Genomic DNA, 18,439 nt, shown 5'->3' with positions numbered 1-18,439 from the left:
GAATCTCAGGACTCCCCGAATAGGGCTCCAGCTGATGGGGTGGCCTGATAGTGACTAAAGAGTCATCGTGAAAGTATGCCAGTCTCTTGCCCTTATTCAGCTTTTGCAGTCCTTGCTTTGATGAGGTTAGCTTTGGAGTGAGTGAGGGGAGTGTAATAGGAAGTAGGTGAGGAGGGTATCTAAGTCTAAGTAGACACTATTTCATTATGAACTTTATACTGACTCAATGTAGACTATTGTGTACTTTTGCTTTCAGGTATATATTTTGCCCTAGTTTATGGACACATGTGAACATATGCTATATCATACGGGACCTGGTCTATATCTAGGTTTTGGGATTTTGTTAGGAAGTGTACCTCCTGGAATGGAATTTGAGAATCCTATGAAAGGAAAGGTCTCACCCGAGTAATGAGGGTGAAGGGTTGACATTCCATGCCTGACGTCTCTGGACACAGTCTGAAGTGAAGCATGCTGAGGTGGTACTTGTTGCGTTGATTAGGTTGGGATCAGTGGATGCAGTATCATTTGTTATGAATTGAGAAAAGCATGCGGCAAAGTGAACCCTACCCTAGAGGTTCTAGGACTGGTGGAAATATAGGCTCTATAGAGGAAGTGGGATGTTCCTGCTGTCTTAGGGTTTAAGAAGACAATAGATAGTTATTGCTATAATCATATTCTTGGCAATTGGGTTAACTTTGAAATATCCCTTTGTTAGGATTTACTGTATCATACACAGCATCACCATAATTTATGTCCTTTGACATCATTTGTATATAGCTGTGCCACCAAGCTTTCCTATTCTTTAACTCTCTGGGAGTATGGACCTAGGGTCATTATGGAGGTGCAGAAGGTGGAAGGTCTGGTTTCTGTAATTGCTTCCCCGATGGGGTGTTGGCAGGTCCATCCATACTCCCAGCCTGTCTCTCTCTTTCCCTAGTAGGGCAGGGCTCTGGGGAGGTGGGGCTTCAGGACATGGTGGGGTTGTCTGTCCAGGGAAGTCAGGTTGACATCATGGTAGCATCTGGAACCTAGTGGCTGAAAAAGAGTTAAGATATAAAGCAGAACAGATTGTTGACTAATCATGAACTTAAAAAACAAGAATATTGCAGATAAAGGTTTGGGGTCTCCATTTTGGAAAAAGCTAGTAGGTTTGGGGTCTCCATTTTGGAAAAAACTAGTAGGTCTATTTTAGGTATATTCCAAAGGGCCCATGACTTTACTAGTTTTTGCCTGAGCCTGACAGCTAAAATGTAGGTGGCCCTAAGGTATTATCTGGGGAGATGGTGTCATAGTTGGAAAAAGGGCTAGAAAGCTGGATCAAGGAAGAGTAGCCCCCAAATAGGGGAAAGTATATAAATATTGTTAAGTGTAAATGCCATCCATCTGATCTGGAGCCTATAGTCAGCACAGGAGCCTATGTAACCTCTGCATCCCTGTAGGTCTGAGCTCACATTCTGTGCTCACAGCTAGGAACATTCCAGGCTGCAGTCATTTCAGGACCCATCTTCCTCAGGCGGTAGAATATGTTTCTGGATTCTTTTAAAGCTGGTTGAATAATCGAATAAGCATCCGGCTGCTAGAGGAAATCTACTGGGGCGGGGGGGGGGGGGACTCGTACCAAGAAATGAGGATTTTCAAAGCCAGGGAGGCAACTGTGGGGATCTGTATCCTAGTATAAGGACTGTGGGGCATAGATGTGAGGGCGATCTGGCTGCGACATCTGTCACCCCATTGATCTCCAGGGTTGATTCGGCTGATCTGGGTGGCTAGGCAGGTGTCCCCTTCCTCCCTCACTACTCCATGTGCATCCTTCCCGAAGCTGCGCCCTCGGTCAAAGAGGACGGCCTTCCCCGAATAGAGACAGACCGGTCTTCGGTTGAGGGTATCTGAGTAGCTGCTCTTCCCTGCTAGAACCTCCAAACCAGCTCTCGAGGACTATGGGGGCAGTGCTTGGGACTTGAAGGGGAAGTGGAAGGTTCTCACATGACCAGGAGAGAGGGAGACTTACCTGATGGTCTTCAGCTGGCATTTCTCTGGCATTGCAGATAGGTTGCACTGGTAGGAGGGTTATATTTTGTAATAAGCCCAGGTTTTATTCTCCCGCTTCATAAAGGAGTGATAGTGTCTTGTGAGTCTGTAGGGCATTGATTGCCCTCAGTTCAAAATAATCCATGCCAAAGTGGCCCCCTTTCAGAGGGTCTGTTTTCGACATCTTGGAAGGGGAGGCTGGTCCTGTGGAAAATCCTTGGTAAACTGACTGGTCAGTATCTTCATGTTGACCTACCTTGAATTATTTTTTAAATTTAATTTGGATAGAGATTGAGAGGAAAGGGGGAGATAGAGAATGAGAAAGAAACAGCCCTGCTTCATCACTTGTGAAGTTTCCCCTCTGCAGGTGGGGACCAGAGGCTTGAACCCTAGTCCTTGTACATTGTAACATGTGCTCTCAACCAGGTGCACCACCACCCAGCCCCTGACCTATCTTGAAACCGTTGTAAATCTTTGTGAACCACAACAACAAAATACCCAGTCAGTAGATTCTGTGCCCCAGTTGGGATTTGTACATAGACCCAGTACTTGATTTTCACCTGGCCACCTAAAAATAGGATTAAATTTTTCTCCGACATCAGATACTAGCAAACTTGTAAGAGAAACATTTGAGTGAGCAGAGCCGTTCATTTGGGATTTAAAATACGATAAAAGCTGCCGTGTAAACTCTCAGTAGTTTAGCTGTTTATTTTTTGAAATAAAAGCCAGAGATATTTACAGAAATCTCTGGAACATAGACTCTGGGTAGATTATTTTAACATGAAGTATTTTTATGGAATGAATTCTGACCTTCTGGATTTCTTCTCTAATTTGGTGACCCCAGCACAGGGAAGGGGAAACGTATTTGAAGTACCTGGATAGCATGCCGCCTACCAGCTCCTCCTTCCCAGACACCCCACATACCCTCCTCTACTTTCTCTTTCTCTCTCTCTCTCTCTCTCTCTCTCCAACACATTCTCCCTTTCTTCTCCCACCCCTCCTCTTTTTTTCTTCCTTCTTACCCTTCCCCTTCTCCCCTCCCTCCCTCTCTCTTTTTGCCATGTTTTATTTGTGATTACTTGCCGGGCTGGGCTGGATTCATGGGCGGTAGAGAGACGACCAGGGACTCATGGCTGAGCTGGGAAGCAGTATCTCGTTTATTAATCAGAGACTTCGCCTTTTATGCATCTCTTCACCGGAAGTGGCAAGGGAAAGGAAATGACTAGGAGAGGGGGCGGAGCAAAAAAAGAGCTCGAACAGAACACCGAAAGCTTCCATCTAACCAGTGGGGATTAAACCAATACCCTGCAGGCAGGGCGGGACCCAGGTAAAACTGTAATTATGTAAATAGACCACATCGTAAGTAATACAAGCGAACCTAATGTGATGATCAAAACAGAAGGTCTTATAAACAGAATTTAGAAGCATACCAACAATTACTAGTGGGTTACAAGACTGTAAGATTACAGGGTATATAAGGGGCCGGTGGTGGTGGTGCACTTGGTTGAGCCCACATGCATAAGGATCCGGGTTCAAGCCCCTAGTCCCCACCTGCAAGGAGAAAGCTTCACAAGCGGTGAAGCAGAGCTACAGGTGTCTTCTATTCCTCCCTTTTCTACCTCCCTCTTTCCTCTCAGGTTCTCTCTGTCTCTAGCCAGTAAATAAATAAGTAAATAAATTACAGGGTGTAGTTCCACAATGCACACACCACCAACGCTCTGTGTCTCTGCCCCCTTACTTCCTCTCCTTTCTAAGTTGGCCACAGTAACAGTAGCTGTGTATGACTGAGAGTGACTGCTAGGCTAGGTGGTGGATGGTGTTCACTACAGTGTCTCAAGAGGCATTTTTAAAACCAAAGATGTGCCCAGGAGAACCCTGCCTTAGAGATTTCTCCAGATCCTATTGCCCTGGGCTGGCTCTAATGGCTTCTGCACCCAGATTTTGTGCCCTCTGCCCTTCCTTCCCTTTTTTGGTCCAGAGTATGCTACCCACAGAGTTTGCTGTACATGCAAACATCATTGCTAGCTTTTCAAGGTAACATGCAAATCAGTCAGGTTGGTGAAGACTAGTTTGAGCGTGGATTTGCAAGTAGGAAGTAACCTTATAGTTCCTGCTTCCTTTCTGGCCTCTGACTAAAAGTGAAAGAAAGAATAAATCTGAAAGCAGAGGCTGTTTTGAGTAGCTCAGAGGGGTGGGGGGAGGGAGGAGCAAAGGAAATGCTGAGGGTTATCTCCCTTTTTTTCTGAGAACAGCAGTAGAACAGGGTGGCCAGTTTCTTTCTTTCTTCCTTCCTTCCTTCCTTTCTTTCTTTTCTTTCTTTTTTTTTAATTTCAAACCGGAAGACTTCCTGTTTTAAGTGAAACACAATTCACCAAACTGGTAGGATATGCCCATTAGATAAACAGTAATTTCCCACCAACCCCCAAGCCTGCGAGGGCCTGGTTACCTCTGTTCTACCTTTTTGCCTCTAAGCAATTTGCCTACCTATGTACCTCAGGTAAGTGGACTCCCAGAGTGACTTTGTAATTGACTCATTTGAGATATTGTCTGTGTTGTAGTGTGTGTGTGTGTGTTAAGTTCCCTTCCCTTCCTTCACTTAACTTAGAGAGCTTTGGGGTTGTTTTCACTTTGGGGGCTGGCAGCCAGCGCCAACCTTATGGGATTTGCGTTGATAAGAGACTTGAGTTGGGGGTATAGTCTGGAAGGGTAGTCAAGGAAGTGAAAGCCTGGATTCAGTTCTAGCTAAGTGTTAGAGTGGGAGATTCAAAGCCTGGTCTCTCCTGTATACTGTCTGTTCTGTCTGCCCTGTCAAGATCTCACTACAATTGTTCTGCTGTTTTCTGCATTGTGAAATTTGGGTGACTTTTTATCATTTTATAGGAAGATTGTTTATAGTACAGTTTCTCATCTCACCATAAAGTACTCTTTTAAAAGTGATTTACAGGGACTCGGGCGGTAGCACAGTGGGTTAAGTGCACATGGCATGAAGTGCAATGACCAGCGTAAGGATCCCAGTTCGAGGCCCCGGCTCCCCACCTGCAGGGGAATAGCTTCACAGGCGGTGAAGCAGGTCTGCAGGTGTCTGTCTTTCTCTCCCCCTCTCTGTCTTCCCTTCTCTCCATTTCTCTCTGTACTAGCCAACAATGATGACATCAAGAACAACAATAATAACCACAACAATAAAAAACAATAAGAGCAACAAAAGGGAATAAATAAATATTTTTTAAAAAGTGACTTATAGCCGACAGTAAAATACAATAGTCTGTACATGTATAACATTTCCCAGTTTTCTACATAATAAATCAACCCTCTCTAGGGCCTCCTCTGGCATCATCTTCCAGCGTCCTTTACTTTGGTGCAATACACCAACTCCAGTCCAAGTTCTGCTTTGTGTTTTCCCTTCTGTTTTTATTTTTCAACTTCTGTCTATGAGTGAGATCATCTGATATTCTTCCTTCTCTTTCTGGCTGGTTTCACTGAACATGATTCTGTCAAGCTACATCCAAGATGGGGTAAAGATGGTGAATTCACCATTTATAATAGCTGAGTAGTGTTCCACTTTGTATATAGACTGTCACAACTTGCTCAGCCACTCATCTGTTGTTGGACACCTGGGTTTCTTCGGCTTTGGCTATTACAAATTATGATGCTGTGAACATGGTATAAATACATCTTTTTGGATGGGTGTGTCTGATTCCTTAGGATCTATCCCCAGGAGAGGAATTTCAGGGTCATAGGGTAGGTCCACTTCTAGCCTCCTGAGAGTTCTCCAGACTGCTCTCCACAGAGGTTGGACTAATTTACATTCCCACCAGTAGTGCAGGAGGGCTCCTTTGTCTTGAATTACATTTGTAAGAAACTATAGATGTTTATGACAGTGTCTGACCTTTTATTTGCAAGGATAAAGGGCAGATGGAATAGCGTTAAATAAAGAAGGAGTTAAAGAAGGAGAGACTTCTTTTGTTTCTTCCAAGTAATGACCTTCATACATTTTTCTCATCTCTGTAAAGTCGTCTTTTGAGATACTGGACGGTTTTCAGGTGCAGAGATTTGACTGGGAATCATTTCTGTATCATAAGCTCCTCTGAACTGCTGTCTTCTCAAGTTATTTCTAATTACAGTACTGAGTTATATAGCAATGCTAATTTGGGCTGGACAATTGCATACCTGTTTTTCTTTTTTCTTTTTCTTTTTTTCTTTTTGCCTCCAGGGTTATCACTGGGGCTTGGTGCCTACACTACACTGCTCTTGTGGCCATTTTTTTTTTTTTTTAGTTTTTATTTGATAGGACAGAAAGAAATTGAGAGGGGAGGGGAAGATAGAAAGGGGGAGAGAGAGACCTGCAGCCCAGAAGCCCTGCAGACCTGCTTCGCTGTTCACTACTCCTACAGGTGGAGAGCTGGAGGCTTGAACTGTGATCCTTGTGTGGGTCCTTGCACTTCTTCTGTGGGTGCTTAACCCAGTGTGCCACCGCTTGACCCCCAGTGTACCCATTATAATGCACACACATTATCCCATGTACAGGGCCTGGGTTCAAAGCCCTACGCTGCTCCCCACCTGCAGGGAAAACACTTCACGTGCAGTATTTCTCTTCCTCTCTCCTTTCTGTCTCCTCTTCTCCTCTCAATTTCTCTCTGTCCTATCAAATAAAATAGGAAGAAAAAAAAAAAGAAAATGGCAACTTGGAGCAGTGGTTATACATTGGGCCCCAGCTAACCCTGGTGGCAATAATAAAAAAGGAAATTCTAGAAATGATAGTACGTAGCGTCCAGACTAACGTGAAGTCCCATTTGCAGTTTTCAGTTTCCTTTTTGACGGAAAGTGCGGCTATAACAACGAGCATCTAGTGCTGAACCTGAAGAGAGACCGCGTGGAGAGCAGAGCGGGGTTTAACCTGCTGCTCGCTGCCGACCGCATCCAGGTGGGCTCCTACACCAGCCTGGACTACATCATCGGGGACGTGGGCATCACCAGAGGGAAGCACTTCTGGGCCTTCCGGGTGGAGCCCTATTCCTACCTGGTCAAAGTGGGAGTGGCTTCTAGCGACAAACTGCAGGAGTGGCTCCGCTCTCCCAGGGATGCAGTTAGTCCAAGGTAGGTTCTTCTGCTGGTCCAGGATTTGCTCATTTCTTTGTGGTTGCTACTGCTTTTAAACCTGGAGAGACAGCCAGACATGATGCAGGTGTCCTTGGTCTTACAGTGACACACGAAAACACAGCATTTTTTGGATCATTCTCTCAAACGTAAGTGTCCTTGTTGAGCCTGGCAAGACGGAGAATAGGCTGGAGTCTTCTACGTCTTGATTTCTTAGACTTAGGCTCGGAGGCTTTGTTGTTTTTCTTCCTGCTTTTGATAGAAGCATGAAAGACAAAGGGAGAGACAGAAGAGAGGAAGGGGGTGGTCCGGGAGGTGGCGCAGTGGATAAAGCATTGGATTCTCAAGCATGAGGTCCTGAGTTCAATCCCCAACAGCACGTGTACCAGAGTGATGGCTGGTTCTTTCTCTCCTCCTGTCTTTCTCATGAATAAATACATAAATAAATCAATAAATTCTTAAAAAAAAAAAAAAAAGATGAGAGAAAGGGGGGTATTGGGACTCAGCCTGTGTCCACAACCCCGTCAGCCTGTGTCCATGACCCCCTCAGCCTGTGTCTACCCCTCCCTCCCCAGCCTGGTGAAGACAAGTCAGGTTGCCTTGTAGTCACATAGTGAATAACATGATTTAGCAATTAATGAATTTATTCAGTTACTTATGTATTTCCCACCAAAATTATCCCTGGGGACTTGATGCCTGTAATCCATAGCTCCCAGCCTCTTTATCTTCTATTTTATTTATTTCATTATAACAGAGATATAGATAAATAGGGCAAGAAGGGGAGAGACAGGGAGAGGAGAAAACAGACACCTGCAGCCTGCTCCAGTGCTCATGAAAGTGGGGACCAGAGACTCGTACCCAGGTCCTAAGAGATGGTTATCTTGAGGGCTTTACTGGTTGTACCACTGCCTGACCCCTTGCAGTTAATTTTGATGCCACTCAGAAACACTCAGTTGTGATATTACTGTGTGTGTGTGTGTGTGTGTGTGTGTGTGTGTGTAATGTTTATTTGACTTACTATAAATGAAGGAGAGAGTTTCACAGGAGACAGAGAGGAGGAGACAGACCTGCCGCAACACCACAGCAGTACATATCTTGCTGAGGGTTGAACCAGGAATCTCAGGCATGAAACTTGGGTGCTGGGACCAGGCAGTGGTGCACCTGGTTGAGTGTACATGTTACCTTGCACTGAGACCTAGGCTTGATTCCTGGCCTCCATCTGCATCGGAGGAAGCTTTATGGATGGTGAAGCAATGTTGCAGGGGTCTCTTTCTCTCTGTCTCCCCCTTCTCAATTTCTCTCTGTCTTTATCTAATAAAGAAAGAAACATGGCTTCTGAGAATAATGGATTTGTCCTGTAGACACTGAGCCCCAGAGAAAGCCCTGGTGGTAATAAAAACAAACAGACAAAACAACAAAAATGAAAAAAAAAAAAGAGAGAGAGACAAAAGAAAGTAGAGTCCTCTGCTGGTTATTCCACTGTGTGGTTTTAAATTTTGAAAGGTTGTTGCATCAGTTACCTTAGTTATGGGGTAGGATTTGCTTACATAATAAGATGCCTCTAGTCACCATGCTTCCCAAATTGCTAGAAAGTTGTTCTCTTGTTATAAGATACAATTTTCTGATTCAAAAAAGACTTTATTATGAGAGAGAGAGAAAAGGAGAGGGGAGGGGAGGGGAGGGGAGGAGAGAGATTTACATGAGACATTGACAGAGAAGTTAAAACACAGCTCTAGTCCATGCTGGAACCTTAGGTGTACAAGTCCAATGCTCCATCAGTTGAACTATTTCCCCACCCACAGGACAGTTTCTTTAAATTCTCCCATGAGTACTTTGCAAAAATGAGACATATTAACCTGCCTTCTCAGCAGAAAATTCATTTCTTGAGACTAACAGAAACTTGATTGTATAGTGTCTTTCGCTTAGTGTAAGGTGAATCAGTCCAGATAATTGTTGAAAATTGATGTGAACAGAAATCCCAGATGGAGTATGGATCGATCGACCTGTCAACGCCCATGTTCAGCGGGGAAGCAATGACAGAAGCCAGATCTCCCACCTTCTGCATCCCACAATGACCCTGGGTCCATGCTCCCAGAGGGATAAAGAATAGGAAAGCCATCAGGGGAGGGGATGGGATATGGAGTTCTGGTGGTGGGTATTGTGTGGAGTTGTACCCCTCTTATCCTATGGTTTTTTTTGTCAGCATTTCCTTTTTATAAATAAAAATAATTAAAAAAAGAAAGAAACCAAAGGAGAACCTATTAAGAAAGAAAGAAAGAAAGAAAGAAAGAAATTCCAGATGAACAATCTCAGTGATAGGAAAAACATCTTGCACCAAGGTCAGAAGTGGACCGTCTGTCTAGGGGACATCTTCTAGCTCAGGAGGTAGAACGCATTACTCGCAAGTGTGAGACCCTGGGTATGGAACCACCCCCGACACTGTAGATGCCAGAGTGGGGCTCTCGTTATAGTCTCTGTCTTGTAAAAATAATAATAATAATAATAAAATAATAAATCTTAGAAGAAAAAAATCCTAACGGGGAACTGGCTAATTAGGCATAGTGGGGCGCCCACTCAACAGATAGTCGGTATGAATGAATGTTTTAATAGTTTATAACGTGAAGCCAGGTGAGAGCTTTCCTGGCAAGGCACACACACTTTGCCAGGCAGGAGGAAGAGAGGTTGAATTGTAGCACCACATGGGAGCGCTGGGGGCAGTATCAAGAGGAAGCTCAGTCCCTTCTATTAGATGCTGTGGCGACAGAGAACAAATCTTCAGACCTCTTTTCCTCACAGACCCATACAGAAACCCAAACCAGGAGATAGAGTTCTTAGGAAGCTGAAGCCTGCCCGTTCTTTCATGTTATTTTGCAGTTCCTGTTCAGTTTATTTTACTTAGTCTTCTAATTCTAATTAGATGTGCACATCCTCTCTTGACTTCTTTTGACATACTGTAATTTGCTTTATTTCCTTTTTTTATATGGCACATGGAAAGGAGTCCAAGGCCATGTGTGTGTGTGTGTGTGTGTGTGTGTGTGTGTGTGTGTGTGATACCTCCAGACCCAATTTTTAAAAAATTTTTATTTGTAAAAAGGAAACACTGAAAAAAAAAAAACACATAGGATAAGAGGGGTCCAACTTCACACAATTCCCACCACCAGATCTCTGTAGCCCATCCTCTCCCCTGATAGCTTTCCTATTCTTTATCCCTCTGGGAGCATGGACCCAGGGTCATTATGGAGTGCAGAAGGTGGAAGGTCTGCCTTCTGTAATTGCTTCCTTGCTGAATATGGGCGTTGACTGGTCGATCCATACTCCCAGCCTGTTTCTCTCTTTCCCTAGTGGGGCGGGGTTCTGGGGTAGTCTGCCCAGGGAAGTCTGGTTGGCATCATGGTAGTATCTGGAACCTGGTGGCTGAAAAAAGAGTTAACATATAGAGCCAAATAAATTGTTGACTAACCATGAGCCTAAAGGCTGGAATAGTTCATATGAAGAGTTGGGGGGGGGGGGTCTCCGTTTTATAGATAGTTAGTAGGCCTATTTTAGTTATTTTAGTTTAGGCCTATTTTAGTCAAGGGGCCCATGACTATACTAGCTTTTTTTTTTTTTTTCCTGAGCCTGACATCTGAAATGCAGTTGGATAACTGCAAGTTATTGGATAAGTTGGATAACTTTCCAAGTTATTGTCTGGGGAGATGATGTCATGGCTGGAAAAAGGACCAGAAAGCTGGATCAGGGAAGAGAGTAACTCCCAAATATGGGAAAGGCGTGTAAATATTATTGACTGTAAACCCCATCAGTTTGATGTGATCCGGGGCCCATATTAAGCTTATGAGCCTATGTGACCTCTGCATCCCTGTAGATCTGAGCTCACATTCTGTGGTCATGAGTAGGAACGTTCCAAGCTGCCCCAATATCAGGACCCATCTTCCTCAGGTGTAGCATAGAGTATGTTGGCCAGCCTCTCTTTGGAGGATGGAACATTCTCTACTGTTGTTGATCCACATAGAGGGCAAGGTCCTATGGAGGCCCACAAAGGGGTCTTTTGTGTTGTTTCTGCTAGAGATGACCAGTAACAATGAGAGAGGGATTTATTCGAGGTCTAGGCCTATCATGTCTGTTTGGGAATCTCAGGACTCCCCGACTAGGGCCCCAGTTGATTGGGTCAGGCCCAATTTTTATTCCAGGTTTTTAGAGAGGGGCCGGGTGGTGGCTCACCTGGTTGACCACACATGTTATGATGCTTAAGGAAGGACATGAGCTTTCAGTTCCTATCTGCAGGGAGAAAGCTTTGTAAATGGTGAAGCAGTGTTGCAGATGTCTGTCTCTTTCTCTATAACCCCCTTCCCTCTCAATTTCTTGCTGTCTCTATCCAATAAATAAATATAAATAAAAATCATAAAAAAAGAGGGCCAGGTAGTGGCACACTTGGTTAAGAGCACACATTACAGTTTGCAAGGACCTGGGTTCAAGTCCGTGGCCTCCACCTACAGGGGTAAAGCTTCACAAGTGGTAAAGCAGGGCTGCCGGTGTCTCTCTGTCTCTCCCTACCTCCCCCTTTCCACTTAATGTCTCTCAGTCTATCCTAATAAAGAAAGTTAAAAAAAAAAAAGACAAGTAGTGCAGATGAAGAGTTGGGGGGGTCTCCGCTCTGTAGATAGCTAGTAGGCATATTTTAGTTATATTCCAAAGGGCCTGTGGCTATACTAGCTTTTTTTATTCCCCCCCTAAGCCTGAAATTTGATAGGCAGGTGGAACCTAGTTATTGTCTGGGGAACACGGAGACAGATTTCCCCCTCCCCTAACTCTTCATCTGTACTACTCCAGCCTTTAGGTCCATGATTGGTCAACAATTTGTTGGCTTTATATGTTAACTCTTTTTTTCAGCCATCAGGTTCCAGATGCTAGCATGATGTCAACTAGACTTCCCTGGACAGACAACCCCAACAATGTGTCCTGGAGCTCCAATTCCCTGGACCCCTTCCCCATTAGGGAAAGAGAGAGACAGGCTGGGAGTATGGATCGACCAGTCAATGCCCATGTTCAGTGGAGAAGCAATTACAGAAGCCAGACCTTCCACCTTCTGCATCCCATAATGACCTTGGGTCCATACTCCCAGAGGGTTAAAGAATAGGAAAGCTATCAGGGGAGGGGATGGGATATGGAGTTCTGATAGTGGGAATTGTGTGGAGTTATACCCCTTTTATTCTATGGTTTTGTCAGTGTTTCTTTTTTTATAAATTAAAAGAGAAAGAGGGAAGAAAGGAAGAGAGAAAGGAGGAAGAATAAACAACTATTCCATTGTCCTGTGGTTCTTTTTATGGCTGTCCTTTGTGTTATTGGTGATTGAACCCATGAACTGACATGGGTCTGGAGTACTCTCTCACCACTGAGCAACCTTACCCATCTCTCCCCCTTCCCCCATTCAATTCTGATAAGCCAAAGTGATTTTTTAAATTTAATTAGTGACTTAATATTGATCTACAGAACTGTGTGATGACAGGGGTGTAGCATCACTCCATTCCCACCACCAGAGCTCTGTGCCCCCCATTCCCTTCATTGGAAACTGCAGTAGGTCTCCCAAGGTCACAGATATGGGTTGACTCATTTCTTTTTTTCTTTTTTTAATAATTTATTTATTTATTGGGGAATTAATGTTTTACATTCAACAGTAAATACAATAGTTTGTACATGCATAACATTCCCCAGATTCCCATTTAACAATACAACCCCCACTATTTCATTCATCATCTTTCATGGACCTGTATTCTCCCCACCCACCCACCCCAGAGTCTTTTACTTTGGTGCAATATGCCAATTCCATTTCAGGTTCGACTTGTGTTTTCTTTTCTAATCTTGTTTTTCAACTTCGGCCTGAGAGTGAGATCATCCCATATTCATCCTTCTGTTTCTGACTTATTTCACTCAACATGATTTTTTTCAAGGTCCATCCAAGATCGGCTGAAAACAGTGAAGTCACCATTTTTTACAGCTGAGTAGTATTCCATTGTGTATATAGACCACAACTTGCTCAGCCACTCATCTGTTGTTGGACACCTGGGTTGCTTCCAGGTTTTGGCTATTACAAATTGTGCTGCCAAGAACATATGTGTACACAGATCTTTTTGGATGGATGTGTTGGGTTCCTTAGGATATATCCCCAGGAGGGGAATTGCAGGGTCATAGGGTAGGTCCATTTCTAGCCTTCTGAGAGTTCTCCAGACTGTTCTCTACAGAGGTTGGACCAATTGACATTCCCACCAGCAGTGCAGGAGGGTTCCTTTGACCCCACACCCTCTCCAGCATTTGCTGCTGTTACCTTTTCTGATGTGTGACATTCTCACAGGAGTGAAGTGATATCTCATTGTTGTCTTTATTTGCATTTCTCTGACAATCAGAGACTTGGAGCATTTTTTCATGTGTTTCTCAGCCTTTTGGATCTCTTCTGTGGTGAATATTCTGTCCAAGTCCTCCCCCCATTTTTGGATGGGGTTGTTATCTTGTTGAGTCTGGCAAGCTCTTTATATATGTTGGTTATTAAACTCTTATCTGATGTATGGCATGTAAAGATCTTCTCCCATTCTGTGAGGGGTCTCTTGGTTTGGGTAGTGGTTTCTTTTGCTGTGAAGAAGCTTTTTTTTAAAATATTTATTATATTTATTTATTCCCTTTTGTTGCCCTTGTTGTTTTATTGTTGTAGTTATTATTGTTGTTGTCGTTGTTGGATAGGACAGAGAGAAATGGAGAGAGAAGGGGAAGACAGAGAGGAGGAGAGAAAGATAGACACCTGCAGATCTGCTTCACCGCCTGTGAAGTGACTCCCCTGCAGGTGGGGAGCCGGGGTTCGAACCGGGATCCTTATGCCAGTCCTTGTGCTTTGTGCCACCTGCGCTTAGCCCGCTGCGCTACAGCCCGACTCCCCGAAGAAGCTTTTTAATTTGATGTAGTCCCATAGGTTTATACTTAGTCTTCCTTGTAATTGGATTCGTTTCATTGAAAATGTCTTTAAAATTTTTGCGGAAAAAAGTTCTGCCAATATTTTCCTCTTAAGTATTTGATAGTTTGTGGTCTAACATCCAAGTCCTTGATCCACTTGGAATTTACTTTTGTATTCGGTGAAATACAATGATTCAGTTTCATTCTTCTGCATGTTTCAACCCATTGTTTCCAACACCATTTGTTGAAGAGACTCTGCTTTCCCCATGTAATAGTCTGGGCCCCTTTGTCAAAGATTAGATGTCCATAGGTGTGGGGCCTCATTTCTGGGCTCTCAATTCTATTCCACTGGTCAGTGTGTCTGTTCATGTTCCAGTACCAAGCAGTTTTGATGACAATGGCCCTATAATACAGTTTGAGATCTGGCAGTGTGATGCCTCCGGTTCTGTTCTTTTTTCTCAAGATTGTTTTGGCAATTCTAGGTCTTTTCTGGTTCCAGATAAACATTTGTAGCATTTGTTCTATTCTCCTAAAAAATGTGCTTGGGATCTTGATGGGGATAGCATTAAATTTGTAGATGGCTCTCGGTAATATATTCATTTTGATGATGTTAATTCTTCCAACCATGAACATGGAATATCTTTCCACTACTTTGTGTCTTTTTCAGTTTCTTTGAGTAGTGACTCATAATTTTCAGTATTACAAGTCTTTCACTTCTTTGGCTAGGTTTACTCCTAGATATTTTATTATTTTTGTTGCTATAGTAAAAGGAACTGATTTCTGGATTTCAATTTCTTCTAACTTAGTGTTTACATAGAGGAATGCCACTGACTTTTGAATGTTAATTTTATAGCCTGACACCTTACTGTATTGCCTGATGATTTCCAAAAGCTTCTTGCTGGATTCCTTAGGTTTTTCCATGTATACTACCATGTCATCTGCAAATAGGGAGAGTTTGACTTCTTCTCTTCCAATCTGTATGCCTTTAATTCCTTGTTCCTGCCTGATTGCTATGGCAAAAACTTCCAACACTATGTTGAATAGTAATGGTGATAGTGGGCAGCCCTGTCTAGTACCTGATCTGAGTGGGGGTTGACTCATTTCTATAACTACCTGTCTATATTTATACATATTTGCCCATTTTTTCCCCCTGTGGTCCTGCCTTCTCTTCCCTTCTAAGTCTATACCTATTCCTATTTCCAAGTCAATTCCTATTTCCAAGTGTCCTTCCTTTTTTCCTTTTTCTGTCTCTGGGTCCTGAAGGAATTGGAGCTCAGAGCCCTCTGGTCAACTTCCCCTAACATTTCTCCCCCTCTGTGGGTGTGGACGAAGATGCCTTATGAAGTACAGAAGATGGGAGGTCTGGCTTCTATAACTGCTTCTCTGCTGAATATGGACATTGACAGGTCAATCCATTTCCCCAGTCCAAGTTATTACTATTTTTATATATATATATAACTAGGGAAAAGTGGCTAGAGGTGTTATTTGTATATTTTTATTATTTTATTTTATTTTAATTTTGTTTTTTCCACAAGGGTTATCATCACAGGAGCTTGGTGCCTGCATGACTCCACCATCCCCAGAGGTCTGATCTGATCTTGTTATCTTGTCTTTCTTTTAAAAATTTTTTATTTATAAAAAGGAAACAATGACTAAACCATAGGATAAAAGTACTACAACTCCACACAATTCCCACCACTCTGTATCCCATCCCCTCCCCTTTAACCCTCTGAAAGTATGGACCCAAGGTCATTGTGGGATGCAGAAGGTGGAAGGTCTGGCTTCTGTAATTGCTTCCCTGCTGAACATGGACGTTGACAGGTCCATCCATACTCCCAGTCTGCCTCTCTCTTTCCCTATTGGGGTGGGGTTCTGGGGAATCGGAACTCCAGGACACATTGTTGGGTTTGTCTATCCAGGGAAGTCTGGTTGGCATCATGCTGGCATCTAGAACCTGGTGGCTGAAAAGAGAGTTAACATACAAAGCCAAACAAATTGTTGACCAATCATGGGCCTAAAGACTGGAATAGTGCAGATGAAGAGTTGGGTTGTCTTTTCTTTCTGTCTGTCTTCTTCCTTTCTTTCTTTTGATGGAGGGTAAGAGACAGAGATAGAAAAGGAGAGAGATGTAGGGAGAGACACCTGCAGAACTGCTACACGACTTGTGAACCTTTCAACCCCTGGGACTGGGGACTTGAACCTGGGTCCTTGCACATGACTATATGCTCTCTAAAAGGTGAGCCACTACCTGCTTTATAAGTGGCTTAAGGGAATTTAGCAATAAGTCTCTGGCATAATACTAAATTGCTTTGTAGTCCTCATTGCTCCTGATTGTTTATCTCTTGTTTAGAATATTTTTGGCGTAAAAGTACTTTAGTTTGGGGGCTAGAGAGGTTGCTCATTGGGTAGGGGTGCGTACCTTGCTGCATTTAAAACTCAGGTTTGAGCCACTGCTCATAACACATGCGAAGCATTAAGTCACTGGAGAAAGTTGTGATGCTCTCGTGTCTTCCCCTTCTCTCTGTCTCACGAGCAGCATGTGAGCAGTATGCCCAGAGTAGTGAAATCACACGTGTGTGAGACTCTGAGACACCCCCCTCCACACACACACTTTAATTACTCTTTTAAAAATTCATAGCCAGTGGGAGTCGGGTGGTAGCGCAGCAGGTTAAGTGCACATGGCACAAAGCGCAAGGACCAAGCGTAAGGATCCCTGTTGGAGCCCCCAGCTACCCACCTGTGGGGGATTCACTTCATAAGCGGTGAAGCAGGTCTGCTGGTGGCTTATCTTTCTCTCACCCTCTCTGTCTTCCCCTCCTCTCTCTATTTCTCTCTGTCCTATCCAACAACAACCACAATGCCAGGCTAGCTTCGCCGGAGGGAGAGAGAGATGACCAGGAACTTGTGGCGGAGTGAAATGCAGTGCAATGCCTTTATTAATTAGAGACAATGCCTTTATATCTTTTGAAACAGAAGTGGCAGGTCGGAAAAGGAAATGGCTAGGAGAGGGGGTGGAGAGAAGAAAAGAGTGAGAAGGTAGCAAGCTTCCATAGCAGCTATTGGGAAGGTTCTGACCAGTGGGGATTAAACCAATACCCTGCAGGCAGGGCGGGTCTCAGGCAAAACAATGATTATGTAAATAGACCAGAGCATCAAGCAATGCAGGGGACCTGGCCTAATGACCAACACCAGAACGATAAAATAATAAGGGCAACAAAAGGGAATAAATAAACACAAAAAATAATTTTTAAAAAATCCATAGCCAGTGAATGATTGTGAACACATCTTAAATCACAAAGCCTGTAGTTGTCAGTCTGGATAATCTGTCTTGCACGTTGCTTTGCAGGTACGAGCAGGACAGCGGGCATGACAGCGGAAGTGAAGACACTTGTTTCGACTCTTCACAACCGTTCACGTTAGTTACTATAGGCATGAAGAAGTTTTTTATACCCAAGTCACCGACTTTCAATGAACCCGAGAACAGAGTTCTTCCTATGCCTACAAGCGTCGGCGTTTGTCTCGACTACGACAAAGGCAAGGTCAGCTTCTATGACATGGACCACATGAAATGTCTGTACGAACGCCAAGTGGACTGCTCTCACACCATGTACCCAGCGTTTGCATTAATGGGCAGTGGAGGAATTCAGCTGGAAGAAACCATCACAGCAAAATATCTAGAGTACCAGGAGAATGCATAGGTTAGACATCAGATGTGGCTTAGAATGAAAAGCGTGAGCAAAAGAATGCCTACGTGTTAACCTTTGTAACTAATTACATATCATCTAAGTATTCTTGTTTGTTGTGGTATTTCTTCTGAAAACCAAGGGACTCTTAATAGCCTCACTTCTCCCATGTCTTTGTTCTGTCTGTTCTTCACAAACTGTGGGTCACAAACCATGGGTGCGAAGACACTCCTTCTTGAGTAACTGACATGCTTAACTTGGCAACTTGATCACCTCTCACTGTTTATGAACAGTGAGTCTAATTTATTTAAGAAATATCTTTTTTTGGGGCGTGGGTGGGTAGGGTGGGACAGAGAGGTATACAAAAATATTTATAGTGTCTTTTTTGTGTGTTGTTGTTGTTGTTTGTTTTATGTCATGTGTATGTCCTAAGAGAAGATATTTTTAAAATACTTTCAGGATAGAAATTAGTACTAAGCACTGTGTTTCGCATTTGCTTTAAATGGGAAAAGGAAAGTATAGCTAGGTTTAAAAAAAAACTAAATGCCACAGATATGGTAATATACTTAATGGGAAATTATGTATTTGGAGGTAGTAATTAATATTGAGTATATTGCCTGTGGTCTGGGAGGTGGCGCAGTGGTAAAGCTTTGGACTCTCAAGCATGAGTATCCGAGTTTGATCCTTGGCAGCACATG

General features: G+C 43.5%; 1 protein-coding gene across 1 annotated transcript in view; it reads left to right on the top strand.

The window, feature by feature from the left end:
- Positions 1 to 17,847, top strand: part of TRIM36 (tripartite motif containing 36) — a 58,463-nt gene extending 40,616 nt beyond the window's left edge. The window contains exons 9-10 of the mRNA XM_016187614.2: positions 6,825 to 7,122; positions 17,405 to 17,847. Coding sequence (XP_016043100.1) covers positions 6,825 to 7,122; positions 17,405 to 17,756 — 650 coding nt within the window. The 3' untranslated portion in view covers positions 17,757 to 17,847. The remainder of the gene's footprint in view (positions 1 to 6,824; positions 7,123 to 17,404) is intronic.
- Positions 17,848 to 18,439: the final 592 nt, after the last annotated feature.

This window comes from Erinaceus europaeus, chromosome 2 (genome assembly GCF_950295315.1).
Source record: "Erinaceus europaeus chromosome 2, mEriEur2.1, whole genome shotgun sequence".
NCBI lineage: Eukaryota > Metazoa > Chordata > Mammalia > Eulipotyphla > Erinaceidae > Erinaceus > Erinaceus europaeus.
This window is presented reverse-complemented; position numbering and strand designations above follow the sequence as displayed.